The sequence below is a fragment of the Pavona decussata genome, unplaced genomic scaffold (assembly GCF_977016875.1).
Source record: "Pavona decussata unplaced genomic scaffold, jaPavDecu1.1 SCAFFOLD_48, whole genome shotgun sequence".
Lineage (NCBI taxonomy): Eukaryota > Metazoa > Cnidaria > Anthozoa > Scleractinia > Agariciidae > Pavona > Pavona decussata.
In genome coordinates, this window is record NW_028145470.1 from 2083909 (window position 1) to 2101930 (window position 18022).

General features: G+C 40.0%; 3 protein-coding genes across 4 annotated transcripts; all 3 read right to left on the reverse strand.

Moving 5' to 3' along the window:
• Positions 1 to 2658: 2658 nt before the first annotated feature.
• Positions 2659 to 6379, reverse strand: LOC146481732 (uncharacterized). Its single transcript, XM_085107770.1, has 2 exons — positions 5134 to 6379; positions 2659 to 3867 (listed from the first exon to the last, which is right to left on the reverse strand). Exons 1-2 carry the CDS (start codon positions 5855 to 5857, stop codon positions 3722 to 3724), a joined length of 870 nt encoding a protein of 289 aa, XP_084963896.1. The 5' UTR covers positions 5858 to 6379; the 3' UTR covers positions 2659 to 3721.
• On the reverse strand, positions 5617 to 11468 carry LOC146481733 (uncharacterized). 2 transcript variants are annotated; one of them, XM_085107769.1, is made up of 3 exons: positions 10064 to 11468; positions 8535 to 8693; positions 5617 to 5752 (listed from the first exon to the last, which is right to left on the reverse strand). In XM_085107769.1, the coding sequence occupies exons 1-2, from the start codon at positions 10836 to 10838 to the stop codon at positions 8548 to 8550; spliced, it is 921 nt and encodes a 306-aa protein (XP_084963895.1). In that variant the 5' UTR covers positions 10839 to 11468; the 3' UTR covers positions 5617 to 5752; positions 8535 to 8547. The 2 variants fall into 2 exon arrangements, with proteins under 2 accessions (XP_084963895.1, XP_084963894.1); XM_085107768.1 differs by lacking the exon at positions 5617 to 5752 and having other exon boundaries at positions 7729 to 8693; positions 10064 to 11465.
• A 3512-nt stretch (positions 11469 to 14980) lies between these two features.
• Positions 14981 to 18014, reverse strand: LOC146481734 (poly(A)-specific ribonuclease PARN-like). The gene has a single exon (XM_085107771.1). It carries the CDS (start codon positions 17942 to 17944, stop codon positions 16133 to 16135), a length of 1812 nt encoding a protein of 603 aa, XP_084963897.1. The 5' UTR covers positions 17945 to 18014; the 3' UTR covers positions 14981 to 16132.
• Positions 18015 to 18022: the final 8 nt, after the last annotated feature.

Consider the following 18022-nt stretch of genomic DNA (forward strand, 5'->3'; position numbering starts at 1 on the left):
AAAGCTCTATTATCACTGGACCCTGATAACCTGCAGCTGCATTGTTTTTTAGGGTTGGGAGCATTGTTCTGTTGTTCGTTCTTTTATCTTCTCGGCCAACTAGGTAAGCACATGGTGCAATGCAGTGGTGCAAGTTCAGTCACCATGAGAACCTCTAAACCCGCTGCAAACATACAAGGAACAAAGCTGATCGCACAAGAGACTTGCAAACGTAAACACGAACAAACTTCAAACCCGCATGTGCAAGTATCCAATGTAAGTCCGACGTCTTCAACTAAGCCCAAATGTTTTTTTCCTGTGCACAAACTTAATTATCAAGTGAGCACTTTTAGCCTGAGTAATCACACCTGTTTGAAGAAGAGTTCTTCAACTAATGGTACACTCTGTAGCTTCTTACAAGTTTGTAACTTGGACGGTTCCGGCCCACTAATACAAAGGTATATTCAGAATTTGCGTAATCTATGACAATGCGCAGTATACGAGAAAGGTAATCTTAGCAAGGGTTGTTGGAATCCAAAACGACAAGGAGATGTATAAACAGTGAAAGGTAAAATATAGTTCTCGAATACGAGTGCTGAGTGCCATTATGTTGAAATAAGTCCAGACGTTTCGGGCTTAGCCCTTCGTCAGTGGAAAAGTCAAAGATTTACGTTCAATGAGATGTATAACCTCGCATTTTTTCAGAAATAATTTACATTCAATTTGTATAAAATACCATACATTGTCGTGTATTTTTAAAGCTTTTTAGAATTATTGTTGCTTAATTAACTCTGAAAATACTTGGTGACCGCCAATTTTCTTTTTGATTCCAGTAGCCCTTGCTAAGATCTGCTTTTCCCTTACACTCATAGTCTGCGCACAAATACCGCAGTACTAGGACGCACCGTCCTTTAGTACTCCCGGCGTTCTTCGAACAAAAAAGCACGAAGCGTGTAGAACACGTTTTCCAAACCTCTCCGGACTCCCCGCTCGGAATAATGATTACAGCCGTTGGATTGTAATCCTATGGCTGAGAGTAATAGTTCAAGAGAAATGTTACATGTTTTGCTTTTTTGCCTTGTCTTGTATTTGTTGCTGATCTTACCATTTCCAAGGTAAATGCCAGAAGCACTAGTAAAGGTCTACTGAGTGTCAAGGTTTGACAAATGACCGGTATTTGTCCAGAGAAGAGAACGAAAAAGGTCAACTTTTAGAGAAGGTGTGCGATCGAAATGATGCAACAAAATTGCCGTTACAAGCAGGGCTGAGTACCTTACCTGCTTAAAATACTCCACTTCACGCAAGCTCTTTTGTTGAGTTCCACTAAAGTTTTGTGAACTTAGCCGGCTTGTAGAAACCCACAGGGTTGCTTGGTCAATTTTGTGCATGTTAACAAAACCGTTTAGTCGTCCTATGTTAGACTAAATGCAGCCATTTTTGATGGCCGACGGGGTACAGAATCGAAACCAGTAAGGGTTTGGTGTATCAGGTCCGCTCGATCCTCGAGTAGAAAAGTTATCTCCCTGGCTGTTCCGCAGAGGTGAATTTTGAGAACTTGTTGTTCCAAAATTATATTTTGTCTATTTTCGTTTTTTCTGCAAATGAAATTCTCGGGTCGTTGTTGTCAGTTTTTAAAGTGGCTTCGATGTGTGCGAGGACAAGATGACGTGCAGCCACATTCTTCCCCCCTCGTACCCTCGCACCTCTCCCTCCCAGTCTGTGGGCAACCTCGGCCAGTGTTCGACCTGTGGGTTCTCTCGAGGGAAAAGATGGATGAGCTGATCATGTAACAGTTCTTCCTCCTTCTCTGTGGACAATAAATATGATGGGAAAGGGAAACAGGAAGGATGGATGGAAAAAAAGATCAGTGGATGGACTGATCGTGTTACAGTTCTTCCTCCTTCTCTGTGGACAATAAATATGATGGGAAAGGTAAAAAACGAAAGCATACCGGTAAATTGATTCGCATTGGTATTTAAACAAAAATAGACCGGACTAACAAAAATCAAAGCACCATTTACCACTTCAAATAAAACGAACTGTAAATGGGAAAACAAAAGTATGGAGATTTTATGATTGCCAGGGTGCGTTTCTACAAGAAATTGCAAAAAGAGTTGAGACACTGTTACTGGGTACTTTTTAGGCATTCACCATTGTATTACTTGTCTCCCCCTCCCCCCCCCCCCCCCAAACCCAAAGGGGGGGGATCTTGAACTGTGTTATATTGTTCATTGGCGTTTTCGAGTGCATTATTTAATTACCAGAGATTTGATTTGTAATATTTTTTTAAACTGAAACCTTGCATACTAGTAATCGGAAGGTCGTAAGTTCGACTGCTGTTTGGAGAACTTGGATTTTCTTTTTTCCGCGTATCACTAAGTCACTGACTGAAAAATTCATCTATCGCGCTTGCCTAGTTTGTTCAATAAACAACCACCAGTCGATGGGGGAAAACGGATTGGAAATACTTCTCGATTCCGATAACTTCGGAAGTTTAGATAAATGGACCCGGCCCAGGTCTGAAAACGAGTATGGAAAATTAATGAAGTGTAGGGTTTGAAATATTAACTACACGGCACACCCCTATCTAAAATAATGAAATATAGTGGCCTGTATTGGGTAGAAACACATTGTATACGGATAACCAAACACGCAAAATATTAAGTCATATTTGACCAGTTTTGTTCGATCAGTAACTGAGCTTTAATTGCTTAGCACTTTCGTTTTAAAATCCTATACAAATTACCATATTTAATTGTAATAGACGCGGGATATTTTCATTTGTGAAATAAAATTAATTTTGTACGTTAGTTACTTTCATATCTAGAGGATCGAAAGTTCTACTCTTTGAAGAAAGGCTTGGACAATCCTTACCCTCTTCCGTGCCTCCAGAACCTACAATCTTTTTAGCCCATAACTACGTCTAATGCTAAGTTGACGAGACTGAACTAAGGGAAATGCCCGGCGGGATTTCGGTTCAATACCTCACTATTTCTTAATGAATACAATTGAAATGGGATCACTAAATATGAAAACTATCATAATGCTTTATACCGAACGACTAAATACTAAGATACATGCCAGTGAATTCGTAACGACTATGGTGTTAATTCTCAGTTGAAATAATGATTCCTCTCACTGCCTGAATGAAACACCTAATGATTGTTAAAGTAAAAAACAAAGGCTACCATTTTGAATATATTTGGTTTGATTTTGTTCCGGTCTATTTCTATGCGGTTGTTTGTTTTTGTTTCGTTTTGATAAAATTAGTTGTGCTGGTGAAAACATGCCTAAAAGGAACCACTAAAAACTAGCAAAAACCAGCTTAGTTGTTCTTGGGGTCTATTGACTAAAAATCATGGGTCAGTTATTAAAAGACAGTTTAGACGGTGTTCAAAAACACGTTCTGAGCCATTTTCAATTTTGCCAACAGTCATATCTAAACATTGTCTGCTGCTGACTCCAAGTTTGCATCCCAGACTAGAAAACTATTTATCACGTAAAATAAACCACTTATAAACATATTTGGAGGCCTACTGATTGTCTTAAGCCGCTGCTTGATTTAGACTCTGTTTAATAACTGGCCCATTTGTTTGAAGTTATGCTAACCTGCAAAAACTACCAGCGCTACATTAATAGTGAATAAAATCAGTTTCTCAAGGGTTATTAAACTAGTTAAACCCAAGCGACTCACATTGTCAACGAATTTCGTCCAAGAACGACGTTGACCTCTCGTAAATACTCAAGTGTAGACGTTATAATCCGTCTTGCTTTTAAATTGAGCAAACCATTTCTCTCTTTCTTCCACTGGACAAAGATCCTTGTAAAACTTTGGTCCAGTGACTTGAATGTATCCGACTAGAGACTGGGAATCCGTCAGATTGAAACCTGTAGCGGATTGAATTGTACAATGACTGAGTTATACAGAAGCAAGATTTCGTGGTGAAAGGATCATTACACCATGTAGCAATCTTAAAGAGGAAGTATATCATCTATTTTTAGTGTCACTTTTTTCATGACACTTCCCCCTAAGCTTAACGTTGTCTTTTCAGTTAAAACGCAATAATCAGCGGCATTGCAGAATTCTTTGTGCAAGCATCATGTCATTACAAGTATAAAAATATTTTAAAAAAATCTAAAAGTCTCTAAAAAACATCTCTTTTGTGCTCACTGGTCCAGTATGAACCAGGCCAAAATGTTAGCGACGGCTTTGTAATGGGAGCATTTTCAATCTTTGAGGAGGAATGCTTAGCTTATCGGAGACGATTTTAGCTTTATTACGCCAACTTTTCTGACATTCGTTTCAGTAACATTCTAGCACTTTGCTAAGTTCTTGTTTAACTGACTCACACAAAATAACAAAAACCATTTTGCAACTTCACCTCGGGGATCAAATTGTATTGCAACGATGAATTAAAATTCTAACGGCTCGTGTTTTTCAATCAGTGGAATGCGGAAATTTTTCAATTTAACCTAATCCTTCTCACAAGGATGGTCAGAGACGGCGCTTATGGAATCCTGCGAGTAATCTCATTATTTGAGTAACATAAATGTTACATTAGTTGTATATTAAGAGTCTGATGTATTTTTAGTACTATGAGTAGCTCAAAATGATATGGAAATGGGGGGCGAGCCGGTCATGAAGCGATTCTTTAATAAGTCCATTGTGTGGAACATAGTTAGCCCTCACTTAGCAGCAGATCACATGGTTATACAGCGTTTATTTTAATTTACGACCCTAATATTTCTTCCTTTCTTAGCACCAATAACCACTGAAAAACAGCTGAATAATGCCGAGAACAAGTGTATAGCACACATTGTATAGTAGTACTGATCGATCGTATGAATTTTTTATAATGTAAAGTAATTAGGTGTCCTCAATTAGCGCACATTCTAGTACGTTAGAAACTACGACACATTAACAGAGTTTTCTCATCATTTCATTACTACTGATAGCCTCTCTCTTGCCTCAAGAAAGAAATAAAAGCCAGGTCTTAAATTGGTGAGAGGAAATTTAGTTAAATTCGAATCAGTTTTGTTCAACGCTTATTACAAGAATTAATTTCTTAAAACTCATCGAAAAGGTCGCTATAAGAAGTATTCAAGTCTTCTAAATTTCACTTTCACACAAAGTTGTACAAGTATTTAACTTACCTTGCGTCTTGCCATCGAGAACCAAGCACACATGGCATCCACTGTTTTCATCCTTCGAGTTCTTGTCGGTGAGGCTGTTGCGACGTGCAAACTCGAATAAAGCTTCTTGGGCTTCAAGAAGGAACTCGGCACTGCTTAAGCTCGAAGAATCATCGACAGCAAATCCAGCCTTTGGTTCTGAAGGGTGGTAGAGAATGGTGAAGTTTGGCGGAATGGCTGGGGCAGCAGCGGTACTCGTACTTGGCAGGCATTGTCGACGGTAATCTTCGATAGCTATAACCTCATCTTTGAAATATGTTTTGAAAGGGTATGCCCGAACATTCATCACGTAATGGTTGGGATCTTTGCTCTTTTTCCATTCCTTTGTAACGTATTTACTTGAGGGCCAGTTAGGAATTTCTCTGTGTTTGGCCTCAAAAATTCTGAGGTAGTCCTCCACGTCTACACAGACATGGACGTGAAACTTGTCCTTTGCGCTTCCCCATGCCCCACAATGGAGAGAGAGAATGGCTGACTTTTGAAGTTTGTAGTGAGAGACCATAGTCATTGCTGCTTTGATGATCTTAAGTCTTGCTGTCTGATCTAGGTTGTTGTAGTCCTTACTGACACGAGACCTATCCTGAGGCAAAATGATGAAATGAGCTCTAGGACTGTAGACATCAAAAGCCACCCTGAATGTGTCGCATCTCTCACTTAAGGGACGTAGATCATATGAGCGGAACATGTTGCGCGCAAGCAGTTAGATTAAGGTATATATGAGGTAATACAGAAAATACAAAATGGTTCCAGTTTCGCAAATTTCTTAACAGTCTTCAAATCTAGTTTCTGCACCATCGCCCCCGTACCGAGCTGGTTCCTTCTGAATCAGCCAATTACGAGAGTCTTTCCTTCAGGCGTCAAGGCAACACAGTGACGTCAGACAAGTTTTATATCTCCAAGAGGATGAGGCATTTTCCCGGAAAAATTAAAATACTTTTCCGAGAATTGTGGACTTCCTTAACACCTCAGCGGGTGCATTTTGCTGCCTGTCACCTGCACGATTTCTTTGCTGCTCAAGATGTGAAGCGTTGGAGTGAAAATTGCTATACATTATTAAGTAGACAACGTCTCTACCAGCCAGAGCCGAGCTCATACATTGCAAACTGGAGGTTTTAGAATGCGATTTCTGTGGTATGAAGTCACTAGGAATTAGTGACACTACTCTACCCTAGAAAGGATGCTTGTCGTCATAAGATTGCCTCCCCCCCCCCCCCCCCGCCCTCACGAGTCAGATCTTGTTATACATATAAGGTTTTGTGCAGAGGTTCTTAGTGGAGAGTTAATGTGAAGTTAAGCTCCTTGTATTGAAATGAAACCAGTATGCTGTTCAGGAGGACCAAATGATATGACACAATCCTAGTAATCTGGTGTGTTGTAAGTTAGGGGATTATACTGAGCTCAAGGTGTGTCAAGTCGATGAGTCAATAAATTATGCATTTTGATATCGATGCGTTTCTTAGAAAGATCTTTTTCAGGGAATTTGTGATTATGTCATTAATATTGCTAAGGTCACTAAACAGGTGCAATGTGGACCAGTCAGAACACAGTAACAAACTCAAGGTCAAACAAATTGTTTGTATTGTCTTCCATGCAATTAATAGGGGAGCACTGTCCTTATGTGCTCCATTCTTCGAACTTAAAAACAGGAAGCGAGTTAAAGTCACATTTTCCAAAGTTCTCAGCTCGGAATAATGATTACAGCCATTGAATGGTAATCCTATCACTGAGAGTGATATTTCAAGAGAAACGTTGGTTTTTCGTCTGTTTTTGTACGTGTTGCTGATCCTACCATTTCCGAGGTAAATGCCTAAAGCACCAGCAAAGGCCTACTGAGTACCAAGGTCTGACAAATGATCAGTATTCTTTCAGGAAAGAGAACGAAAAAGATCAACTTTTAGAGAAGGCGTGCGATCGAAATGATGCAACAAAATCGCCATCACATGTAGGGCTGAGTGCCTTAGCTATACTTGAAAAACACCAGGCCACACAAGCTCTTTTATTGAGTTCTGCTAAAATTTGGTGACCTCGCTTGTAGAAACCCATAGGGTTTTGTGGTCAATTTGTTTTGTGCATATTAACCGTTTAGTCGTATGCAAGTTAGAAAGGGGTTTGGTACATCGGGTCCGCTTGATCCTCGAGAAGAAAGCTTGTCTTCGTGGTTGTTCCACAGAAGTGCGTTTTGAGAACTTGCTGTTTCAAAATTTTAATTTGTCTATTTTCGTTTCGCTTTTTGTGTAAATGAAATTCTCGGGTCTTTGTTGTCAGTTTTTAAAGTGGTTTCGATGCGTACAAGGAAAAGATGGCTCGGAGCATTTTGGTTTAGGCCACATTCTTCCCCCAAAGCACGCTTCACCACGATCATGCTACAGTTGTTCCTCAATTTGTGAAAATGTTAAGGGAAATTTTTTACTCTCAAAATGTATCCTTCCGTGTGTTTTAATATACCGGGGGGGAAAGCTACAAAGTTATATAGCAATGTGCCGCCCTCGAGGACATGGTTTTTTTAGCCATTCTGTTCTGCAATTGGCTCACGTAAAAAAGTCAGCTTTCAGTTAATAGGCGTGGCTGTTTCTGTTACGGCTGACAAACCTGTGGAACTCAGTGGGATTCCACATCGAATTGGAATTTGGAAACCTTGAGTTTTTAGGACGTGGGAACCATAATTATTATTACTTGAAGAAATCCTTTTGGAGCAAGGTAAAGAACAAACAACAGGCTAAGCCCACGGACTCTGAGTCCACGAATCCAACCCGGCCCACAATGGTGGGAGACGATTGCTCTCACCTCTGCACCATCCCTGATTATTTAATTGAGTATGGCGCTAAGGGAAACACTCAAGCACGCCGGTGAATTGATTGATGTGAAGGATATTTAAATGCAGTGTACATAAGGTACTTGTTCATATTTGCTTTGGTCACATGTTCTTGGATAGAACTACTAATACGTTTTCGTTTCCTGACCACGAGGTTGCTTCGTTGATTGTATTTTTCAGTGTAGTTTGGTCTATTTCGTCGTGGAAATCGATTGAAAGGTTAACTTGAAATCACTGATCTACTTTAGTACTTAAACCAAGTTCGAATAAGACAGCAGTCACAAAAAAATCAAAGTGGCATTTACCGTTTCAAATGCACGAACGGCATACGGGAAAAAGTATGGAGATTTTATAAGTAAAAACATGAAGAAAACAGCAATGTCTTATGTAGCTCTTGGAGTCTATTTACTAAAACTCATGTGTTTAAAGCTAAGCTAAACTGCGAAAAGTGCCTGTGCGAGGCTACATTTAGAGTAAATACAGTTAGTACAAGTTAAACCCAAGCGGAAACTAACATTATGAACGAATTTCGTATAGGAACGCGTTTAACCTCTCGTAAATACTCAGGTGTAGACTTTATAATCCTCCTTGCTTTTAAATTGAGCAAACCACTGCTCTCTTTTATCCGCTGGACAGAAATCCCGGTAGAACTTTAGTCCAGTGACTTGAATGTATCCGACTAGAGACTGAGAATCCGTCAGATCGAAACCTGCAGGGGATTGAATTGTACAATAAGTTAAAGAAGCAAGATTTCGCGGTGAAAGTATCATTACACCATTACACATGCACGAAAGGATAAGACAGCTAAAGATATCATCCATGTAGCAGTCTAAAGCATTCAGTTATCTTTTCAGTTAAACCTCAATAATCATAAATCAGATAAACGAAGGCATTGCATAATGCCTTCTACAAGTATCATGTCATTATACATGTATAGAGATATTTAGAAAAAAGCTGAAAAGTTTCTAGAAAACATCTTTATTTAGTGCACTAGTCCAGTATGAAACAGGCCAAAATAGTAGCGACAGGTCTAAATTCTTCTAAATTCTAAATTCTAAATGGAACGCGGAAATTTCTTCTAAATTCTTTATTTGGTGCACCAATCCAGTATGAAAATAGTAGCGACAGGTTTATAATGGGAGAATTCAGTCAATCTTTGAGGAGGAAAGTTTAGCTCTATTGCCCCAAATTTTCTCACAATCGTTTCAGTAACATTCTAGCACTTTGGTACAGTTCAACTGAGTCAAACAAAATAACAAAAACCATTTTGAGACTTCACTACCTCAGGAATCACATTATGTTGCAACGAATTAAATTCTAAACTTGTCTGTATTTCAATCAATGGAACGCGGAAAGTTTTAATTTACCTGATGCCTAACCTTCCCACAACATGATGAGAGACGGCACGTATGCATATATGGAATCCTGTGAGCATTCTCATTATTTTAGTAAAGCTGGAATATTGATACATTAGTTGTATAATAATAGTCTGATGTCTGCTACTATAAGTAGCATGAAAGTACAGGGCGAGTTATGGAGCGATTCTTTAGTAAGTCCATAGTTGGACCTCACTAAACTGCAGCAGATCACATAGTTATATTCTTTAAAAAAGGATTTTGAGTATGTTTATTGTTATTTACAACCCTCAGTAATCTTTCTTCTCTTCTTAGCACGATTAGCCACCGAAAAACAGATAGATAATGCCGTGAAAAATTTACTACTGATATAGCCACCCTTTCCCCTCAAGAAAGCGATAAAAGACAAGTCTAAAATCGATGAAGGGAAATTTAGTTAGATTCGATTTGATTCTGCGCTTATCATAATGATTCTTTTCCTAAAACTCATCGAAAGGTTGCTATGCGAAGTATTCTAAATTTCACTTCACGCAAAATTATACAAGAATTCAACCCATCGAGAGCCAAACACACACGGCATCCATTTTTTTCACCCCTCGAGCGCATGGTACATTTTTTCTACGCTTATCACAATGATTCTTTTTCCTAAAACTCATCGAAGGGTTGCTATGAAAAGTATTCTTAACGTTACATTCACGAAAAACAATACAAGAAGTTAACTAACCGTGTGCCTTTCCATCGAGAACCAAACACACATGGCATCCATTGTTATCATCCCTCGAGCGCATGTCATCGGTGAGGTTGTTACGTCTTGCAAACTCGAATAAAGCTTCTTGGGCTTCAAGACGAAACTCGGCACTGGTTGATTTCGGAGAATCATCATCGTCAGCGACAGCATCTTTGACAGCGACACCATTATCGGCATCGACAGCATCATCGACAGCAAATCCAACCTTTGGTTCTGAAGGGTGGTAGAGAATAGTAAAGTTTGGCGGGATGGAAGAGGCAACAGTGGTACGCTTCTTTTGTCGACGGTAGTCTTCAATAGCTCTAACCTCATCTCGAAAATATGTTCGGAAAGGATATCCTCGAACATTCGTGGCGTAATGTTTTGGATTTTGGCTCTCTTTCCATTGCCTTGTAACGTAATCTCTTGAGGGCCAGTTAGGAATTTCTTTCTTTTTGATGTCAAAAATTCTGAGGTAATCATCCACATCTACACAGACATGAGCGTGAAACCTGTCCTTTGTGGTTATCCATGTTCCACAATGGAGAGAGAGAATGGCTGATTCTTGGAGATTGTAATGAGAGACCATAGCCATTGCTGCTTTGATGGCTTTCAGTCTTGCTTCGTTATTTAGCTTGTTGTAGTCATGACTAACTCGAAGCTTATCATGATGCAAAATGATGAAATGAGCTCTAGGGGTGTAGACATCAAAAGCCACCTTAAATGTGTCGCATTTCTCATTTGAGGGAAGCAGATCATATGAGCTGGACATGTTGCTCGCAAGCAGTTAGATCAATTAAGGTAAATATGAAGCAATGCAAAAAGTACAAGATGGTTTCAGTTTCGCAAATTTTCCAACAGTCTTCAAATCTAGTATCTGAGCGATCACCCATACTGAGCTGAGTCCTTCTGAATCAACCAATCATGACAGTCTTTCCTTCAGGCGTCAAGGCAACACACTGACGTCAGACAGGTTCCGTATCTCCAAGAGAATGGGTCATTTTCCCGGAAGAAGTATTTTAAAAATACTTTTTCCGAGAATTGTGGACTTTCCTGCTCCCTCGGAGGGTGCATTTTGCTGCTGTATCTGTCACCCGTATGATTTGGTTGCTGATCAAACTGAAGCGTTGGTAACGTCTCTACGAACCAGAGGCCCACACATTGCAAACTGGAATTTTTAGAATCCGATTATTGTAGCATGAAGTCATTAGGAAGTAGCGACACTACTCTACCCTAGATGGGATGCTTGTTGTCACAAGATTGCCCGTCTGTGTCAGATCTTGTCATACATGTTAGGTTTTGTCATACGGAGGTTCCTAGTGGAGAGTTAATGTGAAGTTAAGCTCCTTGTATTGAAACGAAACCGCAACGGTATGATATCGAAGTGCTGTTCAGTGCGGGACAAAAGATATGACACAATCATAATAATCTGGTGCGTTGTTCTTTTCAATATAAATTATGTATTTTGATATCATTGCCAGCGTTTCCGAGAAAGATCTTTTTCTGAGAATTTATGATTATGTCATTACTATTGGTCGGGTCACTTAACAGGTACAATGTGGACCAATGAGAACACAGTAACAAACTCAAGGTTAAACAAACTGTTTACATTGTCTTAACTGTCAAAATTTCCGCTTTCCGATTGGACGATGGTAATGGTTCATGACAGCGCATAACAGAGTCTGCCTGTCAAAGCTTTGAAACAATTTTCGCTTTCCGAATTATCTTTTACTAATGTGTTTAGGCTGCTGGAAGTGTTACGATTTGATTCTTAGTTACTGGGAAATTTCTTTTGTTACAATCGGCCGAAATTCTACACTACAGAAAATCATGATTATTGGTATACGGTCCCTTATACTGATGTCGCACTCACTCAGTACACAAAGTCGCTTTCTCGTGTTTCATATGACGTAGTCCAATTCTTATAGCCTGCAGAGGAGACGTTTTTGCGTTATTCAAGCAAACGGAGACAAGCGCGAGTCGAGCGCGGAGCGCGACGTGCGTGATTCGCGCTTGCCTCCGCTCGCCTGAAAAACGCAAAAAATAACGCCTTAATTCTAAAACAAAAACCATGAAGCCCCCTGAAGTTTTATCTAAAACACATAGCCCACAATGCATCGCTTCCAACTATACTATCAAAGTGGCGATGTCACATCATCACTTCATTTCAAAATGGAGGCGTTGGAGGAACAAGAGTTGCAAGCACCAAATGCAACGTTTCGGAAATCAAAGCTGTTCAGTATATTTGTATTACGTCGATACCGAGTATATTTCCGAGCTCACGGTACCTAGTTTACCTTTTTTATCTTCATCAGTCGAAAGATGAACTGAAAACTGATCTCTTTTCACAAGTTTTCAGCCTGATAGAGTCATTCCCTTTCAAAAAAGAGTGTATTGAATTTTCGATTTTTTTTCCGTGACAAAGCTGTCTCATATCACCTGTTATATAACAAAACGAAACTTACTTGGACGATTTGTAGTAGTCTGAACAGTTGAAGCATTAGGATAAATGTTGATGCGGATACGCCATGATTAACGAGACAAAACTAATGGCTCTTTGCAAGATTGCAGATGTTTTCTTTGATTTCCGTCCGCAATGTTTGTGTCCCTCGGAGGGGCACAAACATGGCGTCTCTGTAAGGAGCTCTATAAATTCGTGTGGAATATTTGGACAAATAACCCAAGTCTGAGACTAGCGCAAATTGGTTTTCTTTCTTTCTTTTTCTTTTTTTTTTTTTTTTTTGTTATTAATCTTCTACAAAACGTCAAACTCCTAACACCATTCATTGCCGGAATTGTTTCGATTAAATTTTTTTTTGCGTTGACGGCGAAAACCGGTAAAACGGAAAATATATTAGGAAGTGGCTTGACGTATAAAGTCCGGATAGTTAGCAATTATTCCATGAGCGCGCGTTGGATTTGAGATGATAGATAGCCAACGAGGCGCGTAGATCCGAGGTGGCTATAATCATCTTATATCCAACAAGCGTGAGTGGAATAATTGTTTTATTAAAAACAATCAGAAATATTGCTAGATCTCTGTTGATTTCGCTTTACAAGAACAACCAGAAAACAATTTAATGGTCGCCATTTCTTGGGCTTGGTATAATGGCTCATATACCATGGGGTGCTAAGCCAATCATATCCCTGGATTTGCATTATATAATGATCCAGTTTTTGATAATGATCAGTAGACGTCAGGATCTGCCAAGAATATATACGGATCCTATACACTTGTACCAGGATTCGGTGTACATAAGTTTAGGAATCAAAGGGCTACACGTCAGTGTACGTATCCTAAAATTCGTCTCCATACACTTGATGTATACGGACTCATTACACAACCTTTTATTACATGGATAGGAGTGTGTTACTGGAAAATACACCACTCGTAAAATTCATACGTAACTACATCCAGGACCTGAGTGGCATATTTTCCATATTCTCACTAGTGAGGATATTAATGATGCCATTTTCTGCTTTTTCACGGTTATTTGTGCAAACAGTTGGTGAGAAATGGCGAACGATAGATTTGTCTATATAATAAAAAGAAGGTTACACGATGGCTTAAGATATGCTTTTTATTTCCTCCTGGTAAAAACAATATTTAACTTACTCGCTGAGCTCGTTTTGTAAAATCTTTTTTTTACCACTCGAAAATAAAATGCATATCTCCGCTCCGCCGTGTAATATCCTCTATAAAGCTAAATATATACACTGTTGTAGGATCGTTACCTCCTTTTGTTACTGTGCGCATCTCGGGATGATCCGAGAGAATAGGGTTTCCTATGGGCGGTGAACACTACCACAAACTACTGTCTCAGAACCCCCTCTTCCTCCGCCCTGCATAGGGTGTGGCGGGAGAGGTCTCCCCAGCCCCTCTTACGCTGGGCGCTGGGCTGTTCCCACCATATCCTATGGTATCCTTATTGAGAGGTGCTGGAAAATGGCCTTTTGCTGGAAGGCTCGCTTTAGTCCCACTGCTGTTACTTAAGGTATAATGTGTTTCGCATCTCTCTTCACTTGTAATGGAATGATCTACCAGCTATGAAAAAAACGATTCGTTTCCAGTCGTCTCCCTTATTGTCGTAGGCGTCTGAAGACAGAGGAGAAGTCAGGTCTGCAGTTTGAAACAGCGTAACTTCAAAGTGATTATCGGGGCTTTTTCAGTAAACCTGTAGGCCATCAATAAGTCGTGACAAAGCACTTCAAAGGACTTCGTGAACTTGTTGTTATGGCCGCAGCGTAGTCATACTCATCAATACAAGGGATAGCAAGACACCCCTAATATGCAAATCTTTTCAAAACTTCCTATGCATGCATGTTTCAGTGCGTCACGACAAGAAGCCCACAGGCTTGTTTTCTTTTTAAGAATGACTTGCTCTGGGACGCACAGACGACACCTAGCATAAAATTCGCCGTTTGGTGTCTTGACTCAAATTGTGGCCAGTTTGAATAATTCATGCACAACCAGCATAGTGGGTGATCTAGAGCAGATAAATCAGGAGTTCTGTGCAGTTAAGAAATGCATCATACTGACAGCATCAATTCCAGACCTCACTCATAACTGACAAACTGCAGGCTGCCTGCCTGGTGAAGCAATTAATCAACATTGAATTTTATGAATTTCTCTCTTGATCTAAGCTGAGGTGTGGATCTTTTAGTCTTGTTTCTCTTTAGATCCCAGGATGTTTTTTCTTTAAGCCCTAACAGTGATCAGTGTCAAATTTCTTCTTGTTATATCAATGCTTATTCAAACCCTGAGGTAATGAGAATTAAGGATATGACCATCCAAAGTGAATCTTCTTGATGTTTTAATAACTTCACTCCAGTACTTTCATAAGAAAAGTATGGGGGCAAGATAGGAGAATTTGGTCTTTGATATTAGACGGGTTAAACAAAGACCACAAAAATAAAAAAAAATGTTTGTTTATTCATGAAATCCTGGCTACAATTCACCTAAATAACATTGGGTTCAGACTCTAACTAATTATGGTACACTGTTACACTTAGCTATGTACACAGCCTAGCCTCTATGATAAATATAATGGTCCACAGTACACCCAGCCTCTAAAATAAATGCACTGAATGACAGTACACCCAGCCTGTATGATAAATGTAAACGCAAGGCTACTGAACATTTTTGCCTTTTTACACACCTAGCTAAAAAGTTTATTTTGTGCACAAATTCTAGTTATCTTGACAACAAATTCTCTTAGTTGCATTGCCTTGTTAGACAAGATAATGTGAAAGCAAGGAATAATACCAGAGACTCCAACCCTCCTGATTTTACCAGCAATCTCCCTGTCTCCCTACTTTTACCAAAATTTCGCGATTTTTCGTATAATTCGAAACTTGAGAGAAAATATTTAAAAAATGGTTGCTTTTGAGTGATAAATACGATAAATGGATCAATATATTAAAAGAAAATGATCTCAACTTTCCTCCGAAATGCATTTTTTGATCACATCGTAGCAGCGACTGCGAGGGATCACCCTTCTTTGCCTTCCTCAGTCGGAGTCCCTATATCCCATCCAGTTGTTTTTGCAAAGAGACTGTGGTGAACATTCTTGCCCCCATCCCAGAGCTCATGTTCTTTTAACACCTGTGGCGAACAGAAACAAAACATGCGCATACAGGCTTCTTGAAACCACAAGGTGAGAAGGAGAATTCATTTTCAGAAACAAAGGTGGAGAAAAGAGTTAATGACCTGGAATGTAGCTCAGATTCTGATGATGATAGAGATAATAGCCATGGGAATTCCCCAGGGGAAAATCTCCCTGTTTTTTAACCCCAGGGATTGGAATCTCTGATGATACATACTTTCATTCACAAACAACCTCCCCCCCCCCCCCCCTCCACCTCAAAGCAACTTTGATGCTTTCTCCTACACTCAGTTTGGTTAGCACTAAAGTTTAGCTTCTGAGAAAACTTAAACAGTTCATCCTCATAGTACTGTTTGTTTAAATTTTTCTCAAGTTCCGAGGTAAGTTCAATTTCAGAAAATTGTCCTGAGAGTAAGAATATAAATAGCCACTGGGAAGTTCAAGTCCTTGTGTTGTGGTATCACCAATCATTGGGTTCCTCAAACACTTTGTCCTCTTTCCTCTGCTTCTTTCTGACTGGCTCTGGTGATTCTTCATCATCAACAATCTCACCATCTTCAGGTTCACTGGTGACATTGCTTTCCTTCTTAGCTGCTTGAATTTCTTTGGGAGACGAAGTTCTCCATGCAACATCTTCCATGTGCCTTGGTCTTTTCAGTGGTGTCCTGATCGGTTCATGGCCAGCTTGATCTTCACATGCACCATACAGTTGTTGTCTGTGCTCAGCGTATGAAACTATTGTGAAATCTTCTCCGTCACGATCCAATGAATCTAACACTTTGCTAGCATACTCTCTGCGCGCCAGCGAGACAAAAGCTGATGTGCTATCTATCCAAGAGATGTACACAAATCCAAAGTTATTGAACAAGTCGTGAATGTGTGCTTGCTTCCAATCACTTGGAAAGGTTAAATAGAACACATGATCACGGGATGGATTGAGGTCATGCCCTGCTAAGTTCAGATAAGGAATATCTTCCATTCTCATTACAAAAATCTTGTTTAAGAATGGCACAACCAAGGAGGAATCTGGTGGAATGTTGACTCTTGGAGGATCTTGGAAAGAGCCCAAGTAGTTTGCCATGGCAATAAATGAGAGCCCAGTGATGTAAGCATCATAGCCTGCCTCATGGGGTTTCTCTTCACTGTCACTGTAACATGAGCACTGTTCATCAAACAGAACTGCAGGCTTCTTGAATGGCTTAGTTGAGACATGCTTTGCAAGATCTGCTAATACTGATGAAGGAATGAGATCCCTGAAGGGCTGAGTATTGGCCATGACTTTTGTGTCAGCTAGTCTTGGGAATATTGCACTGACAGTGGCTTTGAAGTCTTCAAAGAGTTCTGGTAGGGGGCACAGAAACTGATCAATTACATGAAGAAGATCAAGGAACATGTTGTGCCCAACAACCAATTTTCCAGACTGTGAAATCATTTTCACAACTTGTGAGAATCCAACAGCATTATCAATTAGCTCTTGCTCTTTTGCTTGTTTAGCTTCTTCAAGTTTCTTTTTCTCATCCTCGCTGACTTTGGTAACCACAATAAAGCGTTCCTTTTTGTCGTTGATTGAGGACTCCATGTGGATCCCAGCTTTGAACCTCTGTTTTGCGGTTTGGTAGATCAACTTTCTCACATAGCCATTACAGGGGGGAATCTGGGTGACCTTCCCCTCCGGATCTTTCAGCATTTCTTCTATACTGTCGCACACCTTTTCAACAAATTCCTTGTGTTCCGGGGGGACTGCTCTAGGCGTCTTTTGGGAGGACCCCCCACTTGCCTCAGTTGTGGAATCAGGGGAGGTTAATGAAGTCGAAGTGAAAGAGTCTTGTGCGTTCCTGACAAGAAAGTGATCTTTCAGTTTCTGCTCATCATAGGGCCGCAAGTAGGAGATCCCTTCTCGGAAAAGCTTATTAAAATCAAAGTTGTGTTCAGTAAGAAAATCAATGCTGGAACTTTGGCACAAAAAGCGGACATCGGGACACTGCCGATTCCAAACCTTAGGAAAGATGTAAAAGTTAAAAGGCTTGGCGATGTAAGACTCTTGCTTCTTGTCCCAGGTAAAGGTGCATAATCCAAACTGGATGATGATGAAATCTTTGCAGCCTTCTTTCAGCTTGGAGTAGCGTTCCTGAGGAGTATCAAGGGAGTTTTCCACTCCCCACTTCACGTTCAGACCCGAAAATTCACCGTCAATGGCAAGCAACGAAGCTGAGTTGATCGCTTCAGATATAGTGGAAAGAGATTCCTTGAAATTTGAGCGCAGAATCTCCATAATCAAGTTAGAAAGGTCGAAAACCCCGCCATGTGTGTGAGATCGAGAACGTATAAATTCTGTGATAATCTTACACAT